At 47.4% G+C, this 27,445-nt stretch overlaps 1 protein-coding gene and 2 long non-coding RNA genes across 3 annotated transcripts in view; 1 reads left to right on the plus strand and 2 right to left on the minus strand.

Annotated features, from left to right (window-relative positions):
* The window catches only part of LOC310836093, a 382,060-nt gene that overhangs the window by 78,137 nt on the left and 276,478 nt on the right, over nucleotides 1-27,445 (plus strand). The gene's annotated exons all lie outside the window — the stretch shown is intronic.
* LOC310836100 overlaps nucleotides 1-27,445 on the minus strand; it is a 267,356-nt gene that overhangs the window by 56,521 nt on the left and 183,390 nt on the right. The window lies entirely within an intron of this gene.
* On the minus strand, nucleotides 20,185-23,535 carry LOC310836065 (uncharacterized protein). Its single transcript, XM_083720993.1, has 8 exons — nucleotides 23,451-23,535; nucleotides 23,282-23,319; nucleotides 23,015-23,131; nucleotides 22,702-22,781; nucleotides 21,340-21,436; nucleotides 21,128-21,211; nucleotides 20,710-20,814; nucleotides 20,185-20,362 (listed from the first exon to the last, which is right to left on the minus strand). Exons 1-8 carry the CDS (start codon nucleotides 23,515-23,517, stop codon nucleotides 20,234-20,236), a joined length of 717 nt encoding a protein of 238 aa, XP_083577119.1. The 5' UTR covers nucleotides 23,518-23,535; the 3' UTR covers nucleotides 20,185-20,233.

The raw sequence follows: 27,445 nt of genomic DNA on the forward strand, positions 1-27,445 counted from the left end.
TGCAACAAAGCACGTGCCTTTGCTAGACGCTTTTCAGGCACCTGCTAAAAGCATTCTTGTTGAGGCAAGCATACCTAGAAGCTTAGGAAGTTGAAGTAATTTTCATCTCTTTTAATGTTTTAGCTTTTGTATGTTTTAAAGTAGGATTGTTAATTTTTCTTGATTTTACTGCTGTGGTGGTTTTTTTTGTTTTTTGTTTTGGTAAACCACTTTGCAGGCTTTTAAAAATAAATTTTATTAAATAAAGAAGCAATAGTAAAGGTAAAGGGACCCCTGAAAATTTGGTCCAGTCGTGACCGACTCTGGGGTTGCGGTGCTCATCTCGCTTTACTGGCCGAGGGAGCCGGTGTACAGCTTCCAGGTTATGTTGCTAGCATGACTAAGCTGCTTCTGGCGAACCAGAAGAGCAGTGCACGAAAACACCGTTTACCTTCCCGCCGGAGCGCTACCTATTTATCTACTTGCACTTTGACGTGCTTTCGAACAAAGAAGCAATACATAGAACTAATAATAGAAATATATAGGAAAATATATATCCCCCCCTTTTCTTTATTTTTCCTCCTCCTCCTCCTCCTCCTCCTCCTCGTGTTCCTCACCTGAAGGAAAAGCCAAAGAACCACCATTAAAATTGGTGCCTGCTATGTGCAACCATATGCTGTATTTTTATTCTTTTTGGCAAGAAAATGGGCACACAAGGAGGCAGCAAACCTTTTTGCCCTTCAGAGGCACATGCGCAGTCTGCTACTGGCCTCTGGTCTCCTGCGCATGGGGTGGGGGTGGGGGGGAGGCCACCCCTTCCACACAGCGAAGGCGACCCTGGCATGGCTACCAGCTGCCCACAAAGGCGCACTGAACTGGGCTCCAGACTGTGGTGGGACTCCCCTAAGCCCCAGCCAACATGGCCAGCGCTCATCAGGGATGATGGGACTTGAAACCCAACATCATTGGGAGGGAGGGCCATGTGAAGACAGGATTCTCAAAAATACCTCTGGCTTGCGGCTCCTGGAGTGTTGCTGGCCACGCCTGGAGTTTCTCTTCAAGCTTCTGGAGCTTCACACGCAATGCTTGAGTTTTCTTAAGCACTGTTTCAGCTCCATGCCACACCTCAGCCAAAAGAGCTGTAATCACTGAGAAAAAGAAGGGAGCATCTGTGCATGTCATTCCGGTCAAGTTGCACCAAAGTGGGACTTGTTCATCTGAGCTCCACAGGCTGGTTTTTTTAATTGTTTGACTGGGGTTGTTTGTTGGTTTTTCTTTAATTTGGGCAAGGCCTTTTTATGTGCCCTTTCAATCCCCAAGAGTCAACACTGTAAATCAGTTTTAAGGGAGTCTTACAACCACAGCTGCCGCCACCCCCCAACATCATCAGTAGTTACACATACAGGCTTTTAAAACTTATTTAATATCTTTTTTAAAAAGTTAACTGTCAGGGGTTCAGAATGAGAGACACAGGAGGGGGAGCAAATGGAGAGTGAGGAGGAGGAGTACGAGGGGGGCGCAGGCAGTGACAGTGGCCAGAGTTATTCCACAAGCCTCTCTAGCGAATCGGAGGACTCACAGAAGGGAGCGCCGGTGGCCAGAGCGAGGGGGGTTCCAGGGGGGAAGCCCCAGGAGGAAGGGGCCAGCGGGGAGTCCCTGAGCAGCAGTTGGAGATCAGGACCAGCGTCTCCACCAGAGCGCAGTGGGGAGGGGGAGTCCCAGGAGTCGGGACCAGTGTCCTCACCACCAGAGGGAGGAGAGGAGTCAGGTTTGGCAACGCCCACATCAGGAAGCGGGGAAATGGTCAGAAGGAAAGTCACCGGCTGGGCGCGCGCGCCAAGTTCAAATGTACAGGAGCGCGGCACAGCGGGGAGCCCGGGAAGGGAGCCAGGTCCTAAAGCCCGCCGGAGGGAGGGACAAGACTCAGGGGGCTCAGCGTCAGAGGAGTCCAGGAAGGAGGAAACCCCAGAGGGCAGAAGGAACCAGCGAAGGAAAGAACAGCGTAAGAGGTGGAGCCGGGCTAGAATCTTAAACTGGTGTGGGTGGAGCAGTGAGTCAGAGGGGACTTAGCCGTTCTAGCGTGAAGACGTGGGTCTGCGCGCCCAGAGCTTTGAAATGGAAACTAAACTTCAATAAAGACTTTTGTACATTATATCCACCGGGCGTTGGTCCTCTGTGAGCTGGGATCTAGAGGCAGACCTGACATTAACCTTGTAATTCCTAAATCATTTTAAACACTTTGAAATACTTTCTAAAATTCTGCTTTTTAACATTTATGTAAATGATGTAATAAAGGAACCCAAATGGCCAGATATTTCCCTGTTTCAGTTTTATCCCATAATGTATCCATTTTGCTACATGCCAACGATACGGTCTTGTTAGCACAAACACAAGTGGGTATGAGGCGATTACTAAAGAACTTTGGGAGACTGTGTCGTAACAAAGATTTGAATACAAATTATTCCAAGACAAAAGCCGTAGTATTGGGGGCACAGCCCAGGAAGCAGAAATGGCTCCTAAATGGACAAGCCATTGAACAAGCCAGGCATTTCAACTACAGTGGTACCTCTGGTTGCGAACGGGATCCGTTCCGGAGCCCCGTTTGCATCATGAGCAGAACGGAACCCGCGTTTGCGCGTGTGTGGGTCACGATTTGCCGCTTCTGCGCATGCGCGTGACGTCATTCTGAGCGTCTGCACATGCGCGAGCAGCGAAACTTGGAAGTAACCCGTTCCGTTACTTCCGGGTCGCCGCAGGACGCAACCTGAAAAGACGTAACCTGAACCGAGCGGAAGAAGAGGTATGACTGTATTTGAGGATTTGCTTCTCTGATAGGAGTACTGGGTCTCATCAGATGACAGCCTCGGCCTTGAAGGCATCAAGATCTGCACAAGCAATTCTTAGCTTTACCAGAACTGAAGGCGGCAATGGGATTGCCCCTGCTCCAAGAAGATATACAGTGGTACCTCGGAAGTCAAACGGAATCCATGCCAGAAGTCCGTTTGACTTCCAAAACATTCAGAAACCAAGGGATTTGACGATAAAAAAAATAATTCACATAGATATTATAGAAAGCAAAAATAAAACAATGTCCAAAATATATGAGTTATTATTAAATTGGTATACTAAAGATGAAGAGGTGAAGGAGGTTATGATTAAATGGGCCATAGACTTTGGTTATAATATAGAATTAGAAGCCTGGAAGAATTATGGAATGTGAACTTAAAATTTACGGCTTGTACGGCATTACAGGAAAATGTATGGGAAATGATATACAGGTGGTACCTCACGCCGGTAAAACTGGCAAAGATGTACAGAACGAAAAATAACAAATGCTGGAAATGTGGAGAGGTAGAAGGAGATCTTTTTCCATATGTGGTGGAATTGCAGTAAAGTGAAAGGCTTCTGGGAATTAATTTACAATGAGCTTAAAAAAAGGTTTAAGTATACTTTTTTTAAAAAAAAACCTGAAGCCTTTCTACTGGGACTAGTTGGAAAAGATGTTAAAAAGAAAGATAAAAACTTATTCCCGTATGGCACAACAGCAGCAAGGACTATGTTAGCCCAGAATTGGAAAACAGAAGTAATACCAACTATTACTGAATGGCAGGTCAAAATGATTAATTATGCGGAACTGGCTAGAATATCGGGGAGAATAAAAGATCAGGATGAACAAAAGTTTTATGAAAATTGGAGTAAATACTTGGATTATATAAGAGATAGCTGTAAATCTGTAAAGACACTGGCAGGATTTGACTAACTTCAACAGCTTATGGTCAAATAGATAAATGTATAAAATACGTGACATAATGAAAATATATTGTCAAAGCCGCCCCTAGGTCCCAGCTCACAAAGGACCAACGCCCGGCTGTAGTTATTTACAAAAGTCTTTATTGAAGTTCAGTTTCCATTTCAAAGCCGGAGCGTGCGGCTCTACGTCTTAAAGTCTAGACCGGCGAAGTTCCGTCTGAGTCTCCTCCCCCCTGACACCAGTTTAAGACCCTAGCCTTGCTCCACCTCTTCCTTAGCTCCTTCCTCCTCTGGGCCCTCCTGCCCGCTGGGGTTTCCTCCTTTCTGGACTCTTCTGACACTGATCCCCCTGATTCTTGCCCCTCCTTCTGGCGGGCTTTAGGACCTGGTTCCCTATCCGGGCTACCCGCTGTGCCGCTCGCCTGTACATTTGAACTTGGCGCGCGCGCGTAGCCGGTAACCTTCCTCTCGACCGTTCCCTCGCTCTCCGATGGAGGCGTGGTCAACCCTGACTCATCTTCTCTCGCTGGTGGTGAATACGCTGGCCCTGATACCTGGGACTCTTCCCCCCCACTATGCTCTGGAGGGGAAGCTGGTCCTGATTTCCAACTGCTGCTCTGGGAGTCCCTGCTGGCCCCTTGCTTCTGGGGTGTCCCCCTTGGGGTCCCCCTTGCCCTGGCCATCGGCGCCCCCTTCTATGAATCTTCCGATTCGCTGGAGAGGCTCATGGAATCTCTCGTGCTACTTTCCTCTTCTCCTACGCTCACCTCGGATTGCTCCCCCTCGCTCTCCATCTCCTCCCCTCCCTGCGCTCCCGCTGCGTCCCTGACATATATGATACTTACCGAAGGGGAGGAAGGAAGTCCAAAGCTCAATAGAGCTAATGTTATGTATGAGATGTATTAATACAATGAATGTATTGGAATGTATGTTTGATGAAAACTAATAAAAATTTAAGTTGGGGGGGGGGAAACCTTCAGAAACCAAGGCGCGGCTTCCGATTGGCTGCAGGAGCTTCCTGCACCCAATCCGATGCCGCGGAAGCCCCGTCGGACATTTGGGCTCCAAAGAACATTCACAAACCGGCACACTCACTTCCGGGTTTGTGGCGTCCGGGAGCCAAAACATTCGAGTCGCAAGGCGTTTGGGATCCAAGGTACGACTGTATTGGTAAGGCGCCCCCACAGGTAACATGGGGGGGGGGGAGGAGAATGATAGGAGGGGATCGGGAGAGACAGGGAAGCCCGGAGGGAACGCCCCACCTAGCCCAGCTCCGACCCCAAGCCAATATCACCAGCGGCTGGAGCAAAAGAGCAGAGGAACCGCGCACCGGGGACCGGCTGGGGGCTAGAAGAACGCGGCGTGGACCCTCCCCTGGCAGTGCAGGGGGCCACAGCAAAAACCATGCTTTATGTTATTGAGTTTATTTTCAGTCCATTTCTTATCAGTATTTTCAAACCCTATGAACCCAGGTAGGCGGCCTGAACCATTGGAGCCCATTTCCTGGAACGGCCGCCTCAGCCCCGATCTAGGGACCCGACACCAAGCCCTAGGGGTCCCTCAGGAGAATTCAAACTGCCCATTTTTCTTATTCCCTTCCCTCTCTCTCTCTCTCTCTCTCTCTCTCTCTCTCCCTCCTCCTCCTTCTTTAGTTATACACACATTCATCCATTCTATTCACTTCTTACTCATTTACTCATTTTCATTATTATTACTCATTTTTTCTAAAAAAAGTTTTTTAAAAAAATTTCTCATTAATGAATTCTATATATACCGTATTTTTCGCTCTATAGGACGCACCGGACCATAGGAGGGGGGGAACAGGGGGAAAAAATTCTCCCCCTTTCTGCTAAGCGTCCCTTCAGCGAAGCGGCAGGAGAAACGGAGCCCCTTCCATTTCTCCTCCCGCTTCGCTGAAGGGGTGCTGCACAGAGAGGGAAAACTGTGCAGCGCCTCTCCAGCGAAGCGTAGCCTCGAGAGCAAGAGGGATCGGTGTGCACTGACCCCTCTCACTCTCCAGGCTTCAGGCAGCAATCCGCAAGCCTTCGGAGCACAGAATTCCATTAGCCTTTACATTTTTAACTTTGGACTCTTATCTGCAAACTCCCAACCCCACCTCCCCACCTTAACACTGGGAGGGCCATGTCCCCGGAATTTGTGAAGACAGGATTCTCAAAAATACCTCTTCCTTGCGGCTCCTGGAGTATTGCTGGCAACAGCTGGAGTTTTTCTTCAAGCTCCTGGACCTTCATACGCAGTGCTTGATCATCCTTAAGTACTGTTTCCGCCCCCGTCTTAGGGCTATTGGGCGCCTTCTTCAGTATTTCAACATCCTGGAGAGGACAGACACTTCCTGCTAGACATTTACTCCAGACATTTACAGAAGGCACAGAGGCACTGGTTGAAGAAGTTGGGAATGAGCAGACAGTGCTATTGCTGAAAAGGAGCTCCACCCCAGGGTGCTAAAGAGCTCTTTCCCTAGCCTGCAGGTGCCAGAAGGCCAAGCACTGGTGTTGCAGTGGTGGTACTTCAGAGGAGCATGAGAAAAGGCTGCTCTGGATTCTGGGTATATAAATGGCCTTGCCTGAAGCTGTGGATTGTGCTCCGCATTAGCAGAGAGGCTCTACTTAGTTGCAAATGAAGCACATTTCAGTCATATAGAAACCGGTGTTTCCATGCATGCTTGTTCAGGAACTCTGTGAACTAGTCAGCCGCTGTTTTAAACTGTCCCTTTTTCTGGCAGGTTAAACGATTAAAGTTGACTTGATTCACTTCATCCGCCAACTACCCTTCTAAGCAAGCAGGGCAATTACAAATAAAAGGCTCTCCAACCGTGCGCTATCCCTATCTGCAAGCGAGCTCTCCCACAAAGTGTTCTATGAGACACATGAGCCAAATAGCCAAGGAGACAGTTTTTTAGCTGCCTGTCATTCATACACTTTATACTGAAAGGATTTCAGGGGCAGATGCTCTTTTTCTGCATGGAGGGTGGGGGTTTCCAAAGGGGCACTATTCAGACCTGCATTCATGGCTTATGAGTCGTAGCCGTGTGACAACTGCACATCATGCTGATGTGTTGAAGGGCTGATGTTGCACTTCCAGGTAGAAGAGCTCGTTGGAGTTCTTATTTTTAGAGTATTTACCTGCAAACTATTATGTGGGAATCTCAAGGTACTTTACAACTAGGTCCGAAAATAGGCAAACATTGAAATGCAGCAGAATAAACAGGCCTACAGTAAAAAAATATCCTTCAAAGCCCATATGGGCTGGCAGCAGCATCCCCCCAAGTCCATGATGGATAAACACTTTCCCCACATGGAGCAGAATTGCACCCATGTTGGCAAAGGCCTCCTTTCTAGAAGGGGGAGCAGAGGCTGCCCCCACCCACTGCTCTCTTCTCCCAGGCATCTGAAGAGACAAACGGCTCCCCTTCTCTACCTGTGTGCCACAAGCCTGAATTGCAAGACAGTTCCCACTTTGGGGCAACAGGGAACAAACATGCAGAGGACGAGTTCTGAGGCTCCCCCAACAAAGCCATTTCCCTGGGCCCACCTGCCAGCCTGCTGCTGGCTGGCTGCCCACCCACAGGAAAACGGCACGATTCTCCCCACCAACAGGACATAACAAGAAGATGGGGACGATAACATAGGACTTCCTAACTTGTGAGTTCTGATGAGCCGCTGCTGCTTCCCCAGTTTAAAGGATGGCGGCTCAGGTGAGCCGTTAAGCTAGAAGCTGCCTTTCGGATATGTGGCACGCAGGAGGAAAAGGACCGACCCCGGGATGGGCTGTCTGCCTTCCTTTTGCCTTCCACCTCACGACATCCTTCCCCAGCCTGGTGCACTCCAGGTGTTCTGGGGCTCCATCTCTCACCAGGCCCAGGCGGTATGGCCAGGGGTCAGGGATGGGGGCAGTTGTCCAAAGCAGCTGGAGAGACTCAAGGAGGGCATTGCAGCCTCAAAGCCCTTTCCCTACCTCTCAATCTGGACTTACCTGGCCTTGCCCCTGGCCGCCTTTAGCCAGATCAGCTGTGCTCGGAGCTGGGACAGACCCCTCTGGAGACTTAGAGGCAGAGGAAACAGCCTGGGTCCCCTGGAGAGCACTCTCAAAGGAGATGCCCGCAAAGCAGATCACACTTTTCCTACTCCCAGACTGCAGGCTAGAGAACGTCGCTGCACGCTGGTGACCCATTCCCTGGGTGGTGCACTGGGAAGAAGAAACCTCACCCAGAGATGGGAGGGAAGCACTTTGGCCAGTGCCATGGGGCCTTTCTTCGGAAAGCTGCTCGGGGACCTGCAATGGAGCACTGCCCAAGGAGGAGGAAATGTGGGAGGCCTGCTGGGAAGGCTGCTGGGACCCCGACTCTTCCTGGCTAAGGGAAGCAGCTCTTCCAGTGGTATCTCTGGTAACAGAGGGCATCGAAGTGAGCTGGCAATGAGAAGGCTCAGCCAGGTGGGAGCCGGAGGTCTCTGTGGTCGCACCCAGGGATTCGTTGGGCGAACTTTTCTTCTCCATTCTGTGGACACGAAGGAAAGTCTTCTGACCAGTGTACCAGCTGGTTTCAAAGGCTATTTTTTATGAAAGCTTGAAAAACAAAGAAAACACAATATACAGAAATCAGTGTCAGATATCAAGCATTTTGAAAACATAAAAATGAAAAGAAACAGAAGACAAAAAGACTTCTGATTCCTTGTCTATCAGCTTAAAAACCTTATGCGAAACTCTTACTTCCCACCTGGGATGAGCCGCTTGGTGCACTAAACTGAGCCACCGGAGAAAGACTGGGGCGGGCGGCAAGTGGGAGGGGGAAGTCGGGCGCTTCTGTCCCTTGAGAAAAGTGCTTCTCCTCCCCAGAGGCAGCCTGCTTGCAGAGAAGGGGGCCGGGCTGCCTCAAAGCCCATCAAGGCCACGGGCTGCTAGCATGACTCATCCCAGCTTTATCATCTGAGGGGAAAGGATGTGTGGTCTTAAATGCTTGGCAACTTGGCTTAGCAACCTTGGGTCAGCTTAGCCTCCCTCACAGAGGGTTGTTTTGAAGATACACTCAGGCGGAGGAGGACGTCGGGTTGGGTGGGGGTTGCCAGGAGCAGCACGATGTCCCTCCAACCCCCGGCTTCCACTCTCCAGGCAGGCGCCCAACGTGGCCAGCTGGCAAGGGCTCTTTCTTACTCCAGCCTTGGTGTGCAGATCCCGGGTTCAGCCCCAGATCTCTGGAGCGGAAAGGCTCTTGGGCGTGAATATGAAAGGCAGCATCTGTCAGAATAGGGCATACTGAGCCAGTACAGATGAATGTGACTATTGGTTCGCTTCCTCTGCTATCTGCCTTTTCGGGCACAGAGAGAGGCAGGGGAGAGACCCCTTTCCTCCATGTCCCCACCCCAACTCTTAGGACCAGAAGCAAGAGACAGCTTTGCTGAGCACGTGCCCCTTCCCAGGGAGATGCCACTCTGCACTACTGTTCCCTGAACTGCTCGCGAAGCAGCCATACTCCAGGCTCTTATTGTCACAGCCCTGCAGGATCAGACCAAGGCCCATCTAGTCCAGCTCTCAGCAGCCCAGCAGATGTCCAAGGGAAGCCCCAAGCAGACTCCAAATGCAGCCCCACTCTCCCCACTGGGGACGCCCGCAACGGGTAGGCAGAGGTAGACTGCCTCTGCGGCTGGAGGTGCAACATGGTCTAACCCTCCATGAATTTGACGAATCCTCTCTTAAAGCCATCCCCCGTCAGTGCCTCTGGAAGGAGGAAATTTCAGTGTCACTACGCACTCTGTGTCTGGCCTGAATCTGCCAACATTCCTCTTTCTTAAAGAGATCCAGGTTCTGATATTATGAGGGAGAAAACATCACTCTGCACCTTTCCCACATCATGCATACTTCTATGATGTCCCCACTTTCCCCCCTCTTGCAAAGCCCCAATGCCTCCTACATTGTAAGCCTTCCTTACAGGGGAATCATCAGAACCACCTGTGCTGCAGAGCTTCTGGCTGAAAGGCAACTCATGGAGATTTGCAATGACTGCTGCAATGCACTCCTAATGATTCAGATTGTATCATTATAGCCTTATTGTGTTTATTTGTTGTTGATATAATAAAATTTGTATAACCTTAGAAGTGGTGTGGCTGTGAGTACCATGAAGGGAGCCTGCACTTTGTGATTTGCCAGGGCACTACTGCAGGTTAGGAAGGAGGAAGAGGCAAAGATCCTTTCTCCACTAAAACATGTTTACACCCAGGGTGTTTCCAGACTGTCAGTATTTTGTGGGAGGGATTCAGGTCCAGCCCAGAACTTCAGCTTTTCCAATGAGAATGGATTAAAGCACTCTGACCGTGCCCTTAGTAGTGTCTAACCACTGTGTTAAGTTTTGGGCAAGCAAGATATGAACGTAAAACAAACAAGTGGTCGTCTCCTCCAGAGGAACCCCTGCACTGTAAATATATTGACAGCACACTTACAGGTCTTTGGCATTGGCATCCCAGAACTGTGAAGGTTGCCTCAACTGTTGAGCAACACAGCTAAGGAAGAAGGAGTGGAGTGTCTCTGGGGGGAGCATAGCTCCCATTCCCTTCCAAACACACAGACAGGACAGTGTGGTGGCACCCAGGGAATAGTTGCAGCAGCCGGATGGCTGGCTGAAACACACACCATTGCACTCTTTTTGAATGGGATTCACTCTGAATCAGCCAGTTAGTGAACTTGGTGCTCCTGTGCAACAAACCCACTACAAAACTGCTCTTCCCCGCACACTTCCAGGTCCCTCCAGCTGGGCTTTTGGAGTGTGAAGGGTTTTTCTCACTCCAGAGCAGTTTGTGTTTAAGCTGAAGGTCACCAGGAAAGCAAGGGAGACTAAAATTTTTTGTTAATATAATAAGGTTTTAATAACTCTAATAATGACTAACTGTGGAAATGACTGGAAAAAGGAAAAAAAAAAAGGAAAATCAAGGCTTTCGACTCTTAGTTTCCTGGAAGAAGATGAAAAGACTCCCCTGGACTAGAAGAGACATCTCATTAACAACTGGAGAAATGCCAAAGAACTTTGGATATCTGCTTGGGAAGTTTCTGATGCAGTATTAATTTAACAAGGAGCCAGGAGGGAAACCGAAAGTAGACTGACCAGCTAGCTGAATCCAATTATATTGCTATGGGGTGGGGGGGAAGCCTCTAACATTGTACTTTTTGATACTTGTAGTTCCAGGGTGAATTGAATGGGTGGAGGGGGGGTTGGACGAGCGGAGGAAAGAAGAGCTAACTTGTCCCTGGCTGGGGGCGCCATCTGGACGGTTCTGCCGGGGCGCAAGATCACCTAACTACTGCTCTGCGCCTCTGGACCAGGGGTGGATGGTGCTCATTGGGACTGGGAGGGTGGAAGGCAAGGAGGCCAACAGTAGGTGGCGCCAGAGCCAAGGAGTGGCAGAGCAAATGTGTTCTGTATCTGAGATGGCGTGGGAAGGGGCTGGCGGCCACCGCAGCCATCCCCTGTCTGCCCTCATTGATCGGCCAGAATCAACTGGGCAAATGCTCATCTTGCCAGAGTCTGGGTCTTCTGCTGTTGCTCTCTCAGAAACCGTGCCCAGGTGGGATGCTTCGTTTTTCGTAGCTGCTTCATCCCTGAGGAAGTTGGAGGTGACGCAACTCCTGCATCTCTGACGTGGGAAGTTTGGGAGGTATTTCAAATTCCCCCCTTCTCCCTTGGCTCCCTGGAAAGAAGGCATCTTTATATTTTGAGCGCATTTCACAGGCCAGGAGCCAAGCACCCCTTCCTGAGGGGGAGAAGAGGCCCAGAAAAGATGAGCCCTTCCCAGCCCAAAGGCGTTCCCCTGAGATTCACCTTCCGGGCTATGACTAACCAGGTTAGGAGCAGGAATATTGGGAGCGGGAAGGAACTGATGTCATCTGCCAGAGCAGCTGGCTAATTGAAGGGAATGAGGTGATAACAAGGCTTTCAAATCTGAACTCTTGCAAAGCACAGAGACAGGTAGTTACCAATGATGGTAGACTACCCAAAACTTTCTTTGAAATGACTGACAATATGGACTTGGTGGATATTTGGAGAGTAAGGAATCCTTTGGGAAGAGAGGGAACCTTCTTTTCTGAAGCCAAAATGACATGGACCAGAATTGACCAAATATGGATAACTAGAGGGATGGCACCAAAGATAAAGAAAGTGGAAATCTGTCCCAAAACTTGCTCCGACCATAACGCCGTAAGGATGGAGATGAAACAAATAACAACTGGATCCTTTAGATGGAGGATGAATGACACCTTATTTAGAGATGAAGAAGTCTATAAGAAGGCCCAAAAAACTTTGAGATTATTTTGAAATAAACCTGAAAACTGAGGTTGAAAAAAGAATAATTTGGGACGCAAGTAAAGCCGTTATGAGAGGGTTTCTGATTCAACAGAATGCAGTAAAGAAGAAAAGTCAAAATGAGAAAAAAGACAAAATCTTAGAGAAAATAAAAGAAGGTGAAAGGAAATTGAGAGCAAAACCAAAGTCACAAGAGATTTTGAGAGAAATAAAATTATATCAAATACAATACATGGAATTGATGAACCAAGAAATAGAATGGAAGATCAAACAAATGAGACAAAAGACTTTTGAATCGGCAAATAAGTGTGGGAAACTCTTAGCTTGGCAAATGAGAAAAAGACAAAAATTAAATTCCATTACAAACTTAGAAGTGGAAGGGAGAAATATACACAACCCAACTGAGATTAGAAACTGTTTCCAGAGGTATTTTAAACAATTATATTCACAAGGGCCACAGAAAGAAATGGATATAGAACGTTTTTTAAGGGCAAATGGATTACAAAAAAATTCACAGGAAAGTAAATTGATGCTGAATTATAAAATTTCGGAACAGGAAATAGAAGGTGCCATTCAGAGTATGCAATTGGGCAAGTCTCCAGGACCTGATGGGTTGACTTCCAAATACTATAAATCTTTGAGGGAGTACTTAATTCAACCTTTGAAGGAAGTCTGTAATGAGATTTTGGAAGGGAAAAGGGCGCCAGAGTCGTGGAAAGAAGCCTACATCACGCTTATACCGAAAACAGAGACTGAAAAGACACAACTTAAGAACTACCGTCCCATATCCTTATTAAATGTGGATTACAAAATTTTTGCTGATATTCTAGCTAGAAGATTGAAAAAAGTATTGACGGAAGAGATCCATAAAGATCAAGCGGGCTTTCTCCCGGGAAGGCATTTGTCTGATAATTTGAGGAATATAATTGATATCTTGGAAAAATTAGAAGTGAATATAAATACGAAAGCAGTTTTTATATTTGTGGATGCGGAGAAAGCCTTTGACAACATTTTTTTGGAGTTTTATGAAAAAGAATCTACAGGGGATGGGGGTAGGGCAAGGGTTTGAAAATGGTATAGGCGCAATATACTCTGAACAGAAAGCAAAATTAATTGTAAATAATGTGGTTACGGAAGAATTCAAGATAGAAAAAGGGACACGACAGGGGTGCCCAATCTCACCATTGCTTTTTATATCGGTTTTGGAGGTTTTGCTGAACATGATTAGAAAAGACCAGTTGGTCAAAGGGATACAGGTCGGAGCCAAACAGTACAAATTGAGAGCATTTGCAGATGATCTAGTCTTGACGTTACAGGAGCCAGAATCTAGTGCGAAAAGGGTTTTAGACATAATTACTGAATTTGGTCAGGTGGCAGGATTCAAATTGAATAAGTCAAAATCTAAAGTTTTAGAGAAAAACTTAACATCAATTGAAAAAGAAAGGTTTCAGAATGAGACTGGTTTGACTGTGGTTAAGAAAGTGAAATATTTGGGGATAAATATGACAGCAAAATTCAAAGACAACTATGAAAAATGTTGGTCAGAAGTCAAAAGGGATTTAGAAATATGGTCAAATTTGAAGCTTTCCTTGTTGGGCCGAATTGCAGCTATAAAAATGAATGTATTGCCTAGAATATTGTTTTTGTTTCAAACATTGCAAATTGTGGACAAGATGGACTGTTTCAAGAAGTGGCAGAAAGATATTTCTAGATTTGTCTGGCAGGGCAAAAAGCCCAGAATAAAATTTAAAATACTAACTGATGTTAAGGAAAGGGGGGGGTGCCCTACCGGACTTTAAACTTTACTATGAATCAGCAGCTTTCTGCTGGTTGAAAGATTGGTTGCTTCTTGAGAACACAGACATTTTGGATTTGGAAGGTTTTAATAATACCTTCGGGTGGCATGCATATTTGTGGTACGACAAGGTTAAGGTACATAAAGCATTTAAAAATCATATTGTCAGGAAAGCATTGTTTAACGTTTGGATAAGATATAAAGATCTATTGGAAAACAAAACTCCAAGGTGGCTGTCACCAATGGAAGCTAAAGCATTTAAAAGACTTAATATGGAGTCCAAATGGCCAAAATATTGTGAGATTTTGGAACAAGAGGGAGACAAATTGAAATTGCAGAGTTTTGAGAAACTAAAAAGTAAAGTACGAGATTGGCTTCATTACTGTCAGGACTGCCGCTAGGTCCCAGCTCACAGAGGACCAACGCCCAGTGGATGTTATATACAAAAGTCTTTATTAAAGTTTAGTTTCCATTTCCAAGCTCTGGGCGCGCAGACCCACGTCTTGACGCTCGACCGGCTAAGTCCCCTCTGACTCACTGCTCCACCCACACCAGTTTAAGATTCTAGCCCGGCTCCACCTCTTGCGCTGCTCTTTCCTGCGCTGGGTCCTTCTGCCCTCTGGGGTTCCCTCCTTCCTGGACTCCTCTGACGCTGAGCCTCCTGAGTCTTGCCCCTCCCTCCGGCGGGCTTTAGGACCTGGCTCCCTTCCCGGGCTCCCCGCTGTGCCGCGCTCCTGTACATTTGAACTTGGCGCGCGCGCCCAGCCGGTGACTTTCCTTCTGACCGTTTCCCCGCTTCCTGATGTGGGTGTTGCCAAACCTGACTCCTCTCCTCCCTCTGGTGGTGAGGACACTGGTCCCGACTCCTGGGACTCCCCCTCCCCACTGCGCTCTGGTGGAGACGCTGGTCCTGATCTCCAGCTGCTGCTCAGGGACTCCCCGCTGGCCCCTTCCTCCTGGGGCTTCCCCCCTGGACCCCCCTTCGCTCTGGCCACCGGCGCTCCCTTCTGTGAGTCCTCCGATTCGCTAGAGAGGCTTGTGGAATAACTCTGGCCACTGTCACTGCCTGCGCCCCCCTCGTACTCCTCCTCCTCACTCTCCATTTGCTCCCCCTCCTGTGTCTCTCCTTCTGAACCCCTGACAATTACTATCAGATAATGGAGGCTTATAAACTGGATAAAAAAATTGGATTCCAGGTGGAAAAATCGAAATTAGAAACAGAATTGTTAGAACCTAGAACAAAGAACTTGTCAAAGATGTATAACTTGCTGCTGAAATGGAATACTCAGGACGAAACGGTGAAGTCAGCTATGATTAAATGGGCACAAGACGTTGGACATAATATTATGTTTGCTGACTGGGAACAGTTATGGACCACCGGTTTAAAGTTTACGGCATGTAATGCCTTAAAAGAGAATATTATGAAAATGATTTATAGGTGGTACATGACCCCAGTCAAGCTTGCAAAAATATATCATTTGCCCGATAACAAATGTTGGAAATGTAAGGAGACTGAAGGCACATTCTTTCACCTTTGGTGGACATGCCCAAAGATTAAGGCTTTCTGGGAAATGATTTATAATGAAATGAAAAAGGTATTCAAGTATACCTTCTTGAAAAAACCAGAGGCCTTCCTCCTGGGCACGGTCGGCCAATTGGTGTCAAAGAAGGACAGAACTTTCTTTATGTATGCGACAACAGCAGCAAGAATTCTCATCGCAAAATATTGGAAGACACAAGATTTACCCACGCTGGAAGAATGGCAGATGAAGATGATCGACTACATGGGATTGGCAGAAATGACCGGCAGAATCCGAGACCAGGGAAAAGAGTCGGCGGAAGAGGACTGGAGGAAATTTAAAGACTATTTACAGAAATATTGTAAAATTAATGAATGTTAGAATGATGTTGGATTGAAATTAAGTGGTTACCAGCTGTAATGCAAAGGGTGAGTAATAAGCTAAGATAATTTATACTAAGTTATAATAAGAATTTGCTGAAATAAGATTTGATTTGGAATACAAAAGGGGGAGGTGAGAGGAGGTCCGAGACATAAGGTAACGGAAATAAGTGATGGGAATTATATTCGTTATGTTTTGTTTTGTTTTAAATGGTTTTTTTATATATTTTTGTATTTTTCTTTTTTGTGTATTATTTGTTTCTTTTCTGTGGTATTTATGTCTGTACTAAATTGGAAACCCTAATAAATATTTATATATATATAAAAAAACAAATCTGAACTCTTGTTTGCGGCTGATTAGGATAGAGGGAGGTGGAGAACAAGGGCTATCGGAAGCAGACTCTGGGTCGCTGGTTCCTTCTCTTTGTTCGGGTTCCTACTGTTGAATGGTTTCTTTAAATGTAAGGTTCATCATTGTTCCACCCAATGTGTATGTCTTTAAGGGGCCAGAGCAAAATAACGAGACCCAGCTTTACAGCTGTGAAACATAGCAGGTGCTGCTGAGTTGCATTGATTAAGCTCTGTCAGCAATTGGGTAGAGTACATAAGGAGCAGCACCTAGCTCTCCCATTACCCTGGGGGATGGGTTGGTGGTTGGGTCTGGTTGGTTGATGTATTTAGTGTAAATGGAGTTTTTGTTTTTCTTATTAAAACCTTGTTTAAGTTATTTTTGAGTCCCTTTTTAATGCATGGTCTTCCCAGCAAGCTCTCTGCAGTGCTACTATACTGCAAAAAGCCAACATCTTTGGTTATAGGCCCAGCTGCTGAGTGGATGACTGCATATTTTTGGACTCTGAGAAAGGTTTGAAAACTCCTTCTCCTGTTGGCATAGTTTTTGTGGGTCTGGAAGATTTCCAGAATGGTTGACCGGGTTCCTGAAGCTGAGAAGGCCCTGGTCTTCCCACAGCTAACAGATGAGAACTATAGTTTATGGTCTTTTCGGGTGGAGGCACTTTTGACCTCTAGAGAAGTATGGACCTATGTCCCTCCTGACCCTGTAACTAATGACCCTCCTGACCCTGTAACTAATGCTTGGTCGAAAGGAGATGCAAAAGCCAGGGCAATAATTAATTTGGCAGTCAGCGACCAGCAAGTAGTTTATATAAGGAATAAGAAAACTGCCAAAGAAATGTGGGACAGTCTGGCAGCAGTGCATGTTAGAAAAGAGGCAGCGTCTGCATTGACGTTTTTCAAGCAGTTGTACCAGACAAAGTTGCAGCCTGGTGGTGATTTGACAGCACACTTGAGACGTCTGGAGGCAATACGTGGCGAATTAATTAGAAGGGACATGGAGATACCTGATATTCAGTATGTTTTTATCATCCTTTGTTCCCTTAATGAGGACTTTGATGGTAAGGTAAAGGTAAAGGTACCCCTGCCCGTACGGGCCAGTCTTGACAGACTCTGGGGTTGTGCGCCCATCTCACTCAAGAGGCCAGGGGCCAGCGCTGTCCAGAGACACTTCCGGGTCACGTGGCCAGTGTGACATCGCTGCTCTGGCGAGCCAGAGCCGCACACGAAAACGCCGTTTACCTTCCCGCTGGTAAGCGGTCCCTATTTATCTACTTGCACCCGGAGGTGCTTTCGAACTGCTAGGTTGGCAGGCGCTGGGACCGAGCAGCGGGAGTGCACCCCGCCACAGGGATTCGAACCACCGGCCTTTCGATCGGCAAGTCCTAGGTGCTGAGGCTTTAATCCACAGCGCCACCTGCGTCCCACAGCGCCACCTTGATGGTATAGCTAGCCAATTAAGAACCTGTTTTCTGACCAGGGCGGGGAATTTGTTTCTGAGGATTTTGAGAAATTCCTGGAAGGAAGGAACTGATGTCATCTGCCAGAGCAGCTGGCTAATTGAAGGGAATGAGGTGATAACAAGGCTTTCAAATCTGAACTCTTGTTTGCGGCTGATTAGGATAGAGGGAGGTGGAGAACAAGGGCTATCGGAAGCAGACTCTGGGTAGCTGGTTCCTTCTCTTTGTTCGGGTTCCTACGTCACACCAGCAGTTTAAATGGCAACACTCCTGTGCAAGATTGGCCGCCTTTTTAGTTGTTGTTATGGAAAATCAATAAAATGATAAGTTGCCCCTGCCAAAGGGTTGCATGACATCTGGCTGAAGACTTTTTGTGCTAAACGTTGAAGCTATGCTGGGGTGTGTGGGTGTTTGTTGCAGAATGGTTTAATTAGCTCATTCTCCTCCTAGCACATCGTCTTCATTCAACTCTGGCTGTTGAATGAATGCTTTCTTATAATCATTCTTATGTTTAAGTGGGCTTTGGCCTCCTTCCAGACAGCAGCTTGAAAGGGAAGCAGAGGAAAGCTCAAATGATGACAGAAGGCAGGGGCATCCCACAACCAAGAGTTTTGGTTTGGATGTGACACTTTGAGACTTCCCCAAGCCATCCCGAAGCCCCCATTTCACTCTGGTCCATCTGAGTATGTCCTTTCCACCCATGCCTCCCCTCCCCCCCAAATATTCACAATTAAGAAATCAGAAAACAACCCCCACCTCTCTTTCGACAGAACTAGATGGAATGATCAGGCATAGCGACTCCTGCAGAGAGGATAAAACCAAAATGTTTCCAAGGGACACATTTATCAAACAAGATATCTGCCCATAGCTCAGTCAGTAGAGTGTGAGACTCTGCATCTCAGGGTCGTGGGTTGGAGCCCCACGTTGGGCAAAATATTCCTGCATTGCAGGGGGTGGACTAGATGACTCTTGTGGTCCCTTCCAACTCTACAATTCCATGATATCCTGTGAGGAGTAGTCTGAAGTGAAGGCAGAAGACAGGAGTTGATCATCATGTGAGCTGCGCACAGGTGGGCTGAAGCGAGCTGCTGACCAGTCCTGTGGAGCCTCCTTTTATTGAGACAAATATGCAAGCTAGGCAGATACATTTTGGCCTGTGACCTTTACACACCTTTGGTCCCGAGATCGTGGGGTGGTACAAAGTTATTTTGGCACCTGTTTCCACCGCGTCATTTTCCCCTTGCACAGTGTATGACGAAGGAGACAAAAGGTCTCAGGGACAAAGGTTACAGACAGGACACCGCAGACTGCTGAGACCGCAAAAGGTCAGACAGAGGGAACGATGTTCCAGACAGCCATGACTTTGTCTGTGAGGGGGGAGTATGCTACGCACCCCAGGGTCACGCGTGCAGGCAGACTGTGGCTGCCTGCTGGTGGGGAGTGTGCTCCCTCCGGACCCCACTGCCCACTCCGCGATTATCCCTACAGTAGTCAACTGAGTTTTACTGAGAAGAGATGCGTCAAAATCAACACAGCCACGTAATTTGTGCCCATCAATTTAAATAGGTCTGCTGTGGAAAGGACTGATGTTGACTACAACCCTGATGTTTTCTGATTATTTTACAGAGCGTTTCCCTCAATACCAAAAAATGGAGGCAGAGACAATTTACTGAATTTCAAAACCACCGAAGCTTTATTGAATGAACGAATCAGTTTATTACAGCCACAAACCAGAATATGGACTTCTACAGAGATAGAGAACATGTGGTGGAAGAAGAAGAAGAAGAAGAAGAAGAAGAAGAAGAAGAAGAGTTTGGATTTGATATCCCGCTTTATCACTACCCTAAGGAGTCTCAAAGCGGCTAACATTCTCCTTTCCCTTCCCCCCCCCCCCAACAAACACTCTGTGAGGTGAGTGGGGCTGAGAGACTTCAGAGAAGTGTGACTGGCCCAAGGTCACCCAGCAGCTGCATGTGGAGGAGCGGAGACGCGAAGCCGGTTCCCCAGATTACGAGACTACCACTCTTAACCACTACACCACACTGGCTCTCATATATATGTAGGTTAAAATTAAAATCTATAAGCTAGAACACAGTAAAGAATACAGATGTGAAACTATTAAAATGTGTAGCTTAAGACCTTAACCGCTAATTTAAAATATGCATGTCAATGCTTTATTATAATTAAGGCAGGTAAAATAATTATTCCTCTTAATAGTAGTCATTGCTATGAGGCTTCTTGAAGCAATTCAGAATACAATCAACATTAGCAGAACACTTTCCTTTACAAGGACAATTTAAAAAGCAACAATTTAAAAGCAATAAAAAAGTAATATTGCATAGGAAAGAATTCTAAAACAACAGCAACAAGACACAATGAGACAGCAAGCAAAAATTGCCACTCCATCATCGCTGAGCCTTGAAACTTGTGTCTTCTCCCCATAATCGAAACTGACATCAAGTCTTATGTCATCTGGAAGAGAATGAAGGAGAAGAGAGATGAATTTCTGCCACATTTACTGATTCACCAAATTGACCTGGCCCCCATTCCACCCCATTTACAAGGAGGCTTCCAGGGCTGGGGTTCTATTTATGGATCCTGTCTTTGGTGGCAACAACTCCTTCCAAGCCTGCAGTTTGGCCATCTTTGTGCTGTGGCAGGATTTCACAGCCACATGACCCAGGAGGTCTGCATCAAGCAAGGATGCTGCAGCTACTGAGTGGGCTCTCCTTAGTCTGGAAAGTGCGTCCCATGTCCCCAGGCTGTGGCGTGTTACCTTCTTTGGGGCAGAAGTGAGCCAGCTCCAGAGGGACGAGAGCATTCTGTAGAGAAAAGAAAAGACCGTACTGGGTCAGATGACTGATCTGATCCTAAACCCTCCCCCCCCCAAAAAAAAAAATAATGGGTGCAAGAGAACATGGAAGCAGACCCAAGCCAGGGAAGACTTGCTTCCATCATGGGATGAGTGAGTTCTATTGCCTGGCCCCAAGGTGGAAGTGTAAGATCAAGGAAGAGGGCAGGAAATGTCTCCAGCCTTGTCCGGCATCCCAGGGACACACATTGTGCTGTGCGCCTGATACCAGACTGTGATTCCTCCTGTGGGAATCCTTTCACAAGCCACTCTGGGAGCCTCTTGGGGCTGTGAAGGTGCCAAAGGTGAGAGACTTACCTTCAGGCAACTGAGCCTTCTTGCACAGGACATCAGCCAGCTAATGCCACTGGCTGCCAGTTGCCTCTCCGCTGCAATCGCACTTGTTGTGTAACCTCTCAGTTCCTGTGGGAGGAAAGGGGACCTCAGAATCAGGAGGCTGGTCTGCGGGAAAGAGGCAGACCACTGTGAAGCCCTTTACACTCTCAGAGAGAGATCCGTTTCTGTTCTAAAATGGCAATGTCCTCCAGCCCCAAATTGTAGCTCTGCATCCAAGGCCCTCCTTTGGCTGTCTGGGCAAGTGGGCCTTTGCTGGCTGGTCCATGTGGCCAGCTTGCCTTACAAGAGGGGAAGGGCCCAAGAGGTGCACTGCTAGGTGGCGGCTTCTCCATGAAAGCTTTCTAGGTCAAACAGCCACTGAGGCCATCAAGATACTTACATTCATCAGCAAGTTCAGGGTCTTAGTGCTTGGGGCCTCCCAGAGGAGGCCTCCCAGCATCAGAGTATAACGGTCCTCTAACTCCTGCAGGCAATGGCAATGAGGGAGAGGATGCGCCAAGCAGGGGAAAGAGAGATCAGATGTTGAGCAATGCTTAAAGCGTGTGAAGAAGAAACAACTACAGAAGTCAAATTTCAAGGCTAACAACTTACCTGCTTGTCGGGCTCAGTTTTGACCTCAATGACCGCCGCAAAGGCTGCATGCACAATCAGGCTGTGGAGCTTCAGTGGTAATTTGGGCTTCATGAGGCTGGAGAGAAGGAGGGAAACCTTTTTAGACTCTGTCTCATATGGTGGGGGGGGGGGGGAAAGCATCAAATACATGCCATTCTCTTGAAGTTCTAGTGAATTCCTGTGTTAGCTTAAACCACTTTTTACAATCAAGCAGCGTATCAATTTTTCAGGGTAAAAATGAATAAAGGTAAAATTAAAATAAACACACGAGGGCACTGTTTATGTGGCAGTCTACCTGGCACTTGGTTGCAAGCCTCTATGTCTTAGTTAATCCCACCCCTAAAAGCCGAGTCATGAAGGAGTGGAGACCAGAGGTCCACTTTGGAGAGCCAGGCTGGAGCCATTTTATAAGCTGAAAGCCATCTTAGAGAGCAAACTAAAAGCCAAAAGACATTTCTCTCTCCCCTGCTTGCCCCTGCTTGCAAAGACAATATTTTTGCAACACAACGAGTTTGCAAGAGGATGCGGTCAGGGGATTTTGATGGTAGCTGAGCTGTTCTGAGGAACTGTCTGTTTGCCCAGGATGTCTAGCCCACCACAAAGTTCTAAAAGCAGACTTAAGCCGAGGAACTGCTAAAACCACAAACACAGCTGGGGGTCAAGTGGTTTTTAGTAGCTATCTTTACCAGCATGCAGGCGTTCAGAGGAATTGTGAGTAGCTATCTTTACATGCATGCGGTCAATGTGGTTTTCCAAGGAATTAGTAAGAAGATCAAATAGTTTATAAGCTCGCAGCATCACCTAGTGGAGAATGCAGCTTGGAACCGAAAGGCCACCATCAATTCTTTAATTGGTTGAGCTTCAATGAATATGCATAAAGGGGAATGTTTAAGGGGCTGAATTTTTGCTTTGCCTAAGGGTATAAAAGGTTGTCTGCATCTGACTGACGGTGGGCATTCTCTCATTTTGGCTGAATGCACCCCTTTGCTTTGTTTGTCTGACAACTAAACCAAAGTCAATAAAACTTCTTTTAAAAATATTGCTGCCTGGATTTTTCCATTCTGGCCCGGATTCTGAAGTCTCTAACAATTTCGCAGTCCTCTCTAGACAATATATCTTCTATTTTCTCTCACATATCTCCACTCATCCTGTAAATAGTTGCTGCATAAAGAAAGCTCTTTGAACGCAAGAAACCCAAGAAATTGTAAGCAATTCTTCCAATCGAATTCACTGAAGTGGCAAGGTCTGGTAACACCTTTCCACATTCTGCTCCCCTCCCCTCCCCTCCCCCGCCCCCCCCCCCCCGCCAGCTCCTCGTCAAGCTCAAAAAACCCGGTATACCTCAGTTGGTAAAGGGCTTCCAGCGCCATAGCAAGGGCCAATTCAGGCTGCGTAAAGCACACAACCCGTCCCATGAGATCCTGATAGAGAACAGAGGGCGGAGGGGGGAAACGTCAGTTCCCTACGGACATCAGGTGGATTCCTCCAACCCCAAACTCAGTGCAGGAATTGGCAATGTAATGCCAAATGCCTGCACAACCCTTCTCTTGGCCAGACCCTGCCAGGCCTTCCTTCTGCCCAGCACCCCCCCAATCCCATCCCCAGCTCTCCTGCCCACCTCACCCCTGGATACCTCATGCAACCTCTCACTCACCGCAATTGCCTTGACGGCCATCTTCTTGGAGTACCTCAACCTGTCCTTTTCTCTCGCGCGGGCCTCCGAGCAAGTGGCCAGCACGCAGCAGAGCAACATCTCATCCTTCTCCAGTTGCTGGAATGGCAAGAGTCAGGCTGTCAGTTCATGGCAGGAGGGCTTCTCTGCATCTGAGACTGCCAAAATGGGGGTACAAACAGCACTGGTGGATGGGGGGGTGGGGGTGAGGGATTTCGTATGTACTGTGCTGTTTTCTCAAATACTAACCACAGGCGATGCCCAGACCCTGCCAGTCTCTGAACCATCTGCAACAAGAGAAGACGGAAAGGACATGGGGGCAGGTTAGTTCATTTCTACTTATTTTCCACAGTTGAGGATTAGAGCATTAAGGCCACCCCTCCTTACGCTCCAAAATGAAAAGGAAGCATTTGCTCACGTGGGCCCCCAGCAACCCTGGACTTCTGGGGGACTTTGCGGGTCCCCTTCTTCTTGCGGGCTGCCATGTCCCTCAGTCGCCTGAACCTAGAAGAGAAGGAGAGGGGCAGACCTTGTTGTTGTTGTTGTTGTTATACCGCCCTATACCCACAGGACTCAGTTACAACCAGTGCTTTTTTCTGGGGGGATGCAGGGGTATGCACACCCCAAAACATTTTGTGAATCTTTGCACTTTTGTCCATTTACTGTACTGCATTTATTTCCCCGATTTGAACTATAAAATGGTGATTTTCTTGAGTCAAAATGAGAGTACCCCAAACATTTTTTTAATAGAAAAAAGCACTGGTTCCAACATAAAAATCGCAATATAGAAACACAAAATGCATAATAAAGGTGAAAAACAACCCAGTAAAGCCCCCTCCCCAACACATTTCAAAACCTGTGACAGAAGCCTACAACCAAAATGGTGTGTGTGTGTGTGTGTGTGTGTGTGTGTAAGAGAAGGCAGGGAGTCTTTGCTGCATAGCCATAACACAAATACGGGTGGCCTAACAGTTGCAGGCAGAGCCGTGTCATTTCACACACTACTTCGGCTGCAGGACATCGTATCAACAAGGAAAGGAGCATTTGGTGTTGTTGCATCTCCTCGGGTATTTGTTGATTTGTCGCCACGAGGGGTTGTAGTTGTGGAGGTATAGTTTGATGAGGTTTCTGGTTATTTGTACCCTAGGTGCCCACTCACACACAAAAACAAATCTCCCTGCAGCCAACCAAAGACCACCAACCACACCCTAGATCACCCCCAACCTCTCTCACCACCAAGGAAATGCAACAAGGGAATAGTAAGTGAACCCACACAAGTGATGGTGACACAAAACCCCACACATACAGGGGAAACGCGGGAAATTAGAATATCATGGAAAAGTTCATTTATTTCAGTAATTCAACTTAAAAGGTGAAACGTCTACTTCTCAGAGGTCAAATATTGCTCTGTTTGCAATCCTCGTTTTGCTGATTTCATTTCATATTCTAATTTTCTGAGATTGTTAATTTGGGGTTTTCATCAGCTGTACGCCATAAAATCACAATCACAACAAATAAAGGCTTGACATATCTCGCTTTGCATGTCATGAGTCTATCTCATATATTAGTTTCACCTTTTAGGTTGAATTACTGAAATAAATGAACCTTTCCACGATATTCTAATTTTCCGAGTTTCCCCTGTACACTAAGTAGAAGAGAAGCATTGCCACCCGGCCCCACCCTCCCCCTCTTTCCCCCTCTGTTCTTCCTAACCCAACACTGCATGCAACACTAATGTCTCACAACAAATGAAACTGATCTGTAGAAAACACAACTTGACAAAAGAGACAAGGCACGTTTTTTTTGTAAACTAAGAAATCTTCAAGCATTTGTTTATTTATTTATTTTAAAAAAAAAACAAGGAAAGGAGCAGGAAGGAGTTATCTGAGATGATCGTGGCCTTGGAGAGAAAGCAGATGGAGGGAGAGCTTTGAATCAACTAATTTGAGTATGTTGGTGGGAACTTCTTCACATCATGTTTACTCCGTTGCTGAAATTTGCAGGCAGCCGATGCTACAAGGACAAGTAGCCTGCAGGGCTGGGAAACAGATTACACCAATTGTTGGAGGAGAACAACAGCATCTCTTACTATCACTCAACATAGCAATATAGAGCTTCCAGGAACAGAGGCACTCTACCTCTGAAGCCAACAGCTAGAGGAGAAGCAGCAGGAGTGGGCTACTGCTTGTGAGTTTGGGCTAGATGGGCTTTTCCTCTGATCCAGCAAAGCCACTTCCGCCTACAAAGGAGGTGGAGTTGCGGGCGACTGAGGGAATCCCCGGCCGCGTCAGCCCCTGGACAGCCAATCGGCTGGCTCAGGGGGCGTGACCAGCCCTATTTATCGCCGCCTACCTCGTAGCAAATCGTCACAACTTTCTGGGTATTGGCGGTTAGGCATTGGTATTGGTATTGTTCTGTAGATGGAAGAGGGGAGGAAGCGCCATCACCTGCCCCGCATATTGAAGGCTAGTCCGAGAAAGGATTCCGGGGGCGTGGCCCTGTCCGAAGCCTATGGAGGTGAGGGCCTAAGGCACGCCCCTGAGTGGTGACCCCGGGGGGGGGGGGGTTGCGAGTTGATGTGCATCAGCAGGACTCCCCCTCCTGGTGGTTAACCCTTCCCGGACCTCAAGCGGACGGGCTGAAGCCAGATAGTCGGTTAGGACCAATGCCTAAGCCAATACCACTCATCACCTGTAACCAATAAAGTTGTGGCCATATTTAGCCCATTAACCTGAAATAATTGTGTCATGTGTCTTTATTTCCACTTTGGGGGGGGGGGCGGGAACTCGCCACGCAATAGGGCTCTTTTTGTTTTTTTATGCACCCACAGACCCCAAACGGCTCTCCACAGGAACACAGTGGTGCATCTCATGTATGGGGGGGGGGATTCCAACACTCCCCCCACCCCCATCCCCAGCAAAGCAAAGATAAGGGAAGCATTTCCAGCACAATGCTTTTAGGACAGCAGCCCTGCCTGGAGAGGGAAGGGGGCTGCTAGGAAGGTCGTCAAAGCATCAAGGCATAGATGAGCCAAAGAATGCAATGAAAACTCTCTTAGAGTCAGAGTGACTGACAGGAAGACTGACAGAACGCCTGTCTGTTGCAGTTGATGGCTGAAGAGTTGAGAAACGGAGAAGGGGTAGAGAGAGGGGGGGTGTATAGTGGCTAGAATTCTGGACTAGGAGGACCTGGGAGATCTGAGTGCAAATCCCCACTCAGTCATGAAGTGCACTGTTTGATGTTGGGTCCAGTCACTCTCATCCTAGCCTGCCTAACAGGTTTGTTGTGAGGGGAGAAACAGGGGGAAAGGCAAGCCATCAATGCCACCTTGAACTGCTTGGATGAAAAGTGGGCTACGAATGTAATAAAAAGCATCCCCAAATAATGATCATGGAAGGTACCCTGGGGATCATCTAGTCCAACCCCCCGCAATGCAGGAATATGCAGCTGTACCTTATGGGAATCGGGCCTGCAACCTTGGTGCTATCTGCAGCTCCCTCAAACCAGCTGAGCTGCAATGAGATTGGAGGGAGAATGGGGAGGCGGGTGGGAAGAGAAGTTAAGCTGTTCAGGAAGGGGTTAAATTCCATGGGGATGCTGGCCGTGTGGGGGACCCCAAGCCCTCGCCCCAGAAGATGAAAAAAAAGAAGCAGAAGAAATCCTACTTACAGATTCACGATGCTGGCCATCTCTTCAGCTGAAATCCCCTCCTGTTTAAACTCAACTGCTTTAAAATGCTCACACAACACTAACTCTGAACCTTGCCTCCAACCCTATTGCTACTCCTCTCTGTCTAAAGTATACAGGAAAATAGGTGCACAAAATATACAGAGGAAAATGAAATGATAAAGTGAAAGCAAAGCAAAGCAAAGTCTACACCTATCTCCCCTGTTGGTCCCTCGCTCGCTTGCTTGCTTCTCCGTCCCAATTCTGTCTCAGCCAACTCCTCCCAACTATCCCACGACAGGGATGTGTAGCTTCTGTCTTTTCTACAAGCAGCACGAGATGTCACAAAGATGGGCAGGACACTGTTTCCTTGACAACCCATCCAGCTTGACCCTGAACTAATCTCCCCCCTCTTTTGTTGCCATGTTTTCTCCCTAACCTTGGGACACCTGCTGTTTGCAGCTTTACGAATCACTTTTTATCACAAACAGGTTCATACATTTTCTGGCAACGTTTCTCAAGAGAGGCCACCCAAGCAATTCACCACCCACAGTTTGCGGACACCGCTATGCCATCATATTGGCATCAGGTGTTTTCCAGGCCAGTGAAAGTCAGCAACCCCTTCTTCTAAAGCTGCTTCCCCAGTTTCATCCAAAATAGAAAGAAATGCCATTTGGTGGCCCAGTGAGAAGCTTTGGGAAGTAATGAAATACATTTCTGAAAGTTATTTATGGATGCACAAGGTCA

This window comes from Podarcis gaigeae (assembly GCF_964106915.1).
Source record: "Podarcis gaigeae genome assembly, chromosome: W".
Classification (NCBI taxonomy): Eukaryota; Metazoa; Chordata; class Lepidosauria; order Squamata; family Lacertidae; genus Podarcis; species Podarcis gaigeae.

What these genes read in the sequence shown, in the direction of transcription:
- LOC310836065 (XM_083720993.1), bottom strand. Translation starts at nt 23,517, where the DNA reads ATGGCAGCCCGCAAGAAGAAGGGGACCCGCAAAGTCCCCCAGAAGTCC. An exon ending in GGGTCTGGGCATCGCCTGTG is followed by an intron (nt 23,132 to 23,281) that starts GTTAGTATTTGA and finishes TTGCCATTCCAG; the next exon opens with CAACTGGAGAAGGATGAGAT. An exon ending in TGGCCGTCAAGGCAATTGCG is followed by an intron (nt 22,782 to 23,014) that starts GTGAGTGAGAGG and finishes GTTCTCTATCAG; the next exon opens with GATCTCATGGGACGGGTTGT.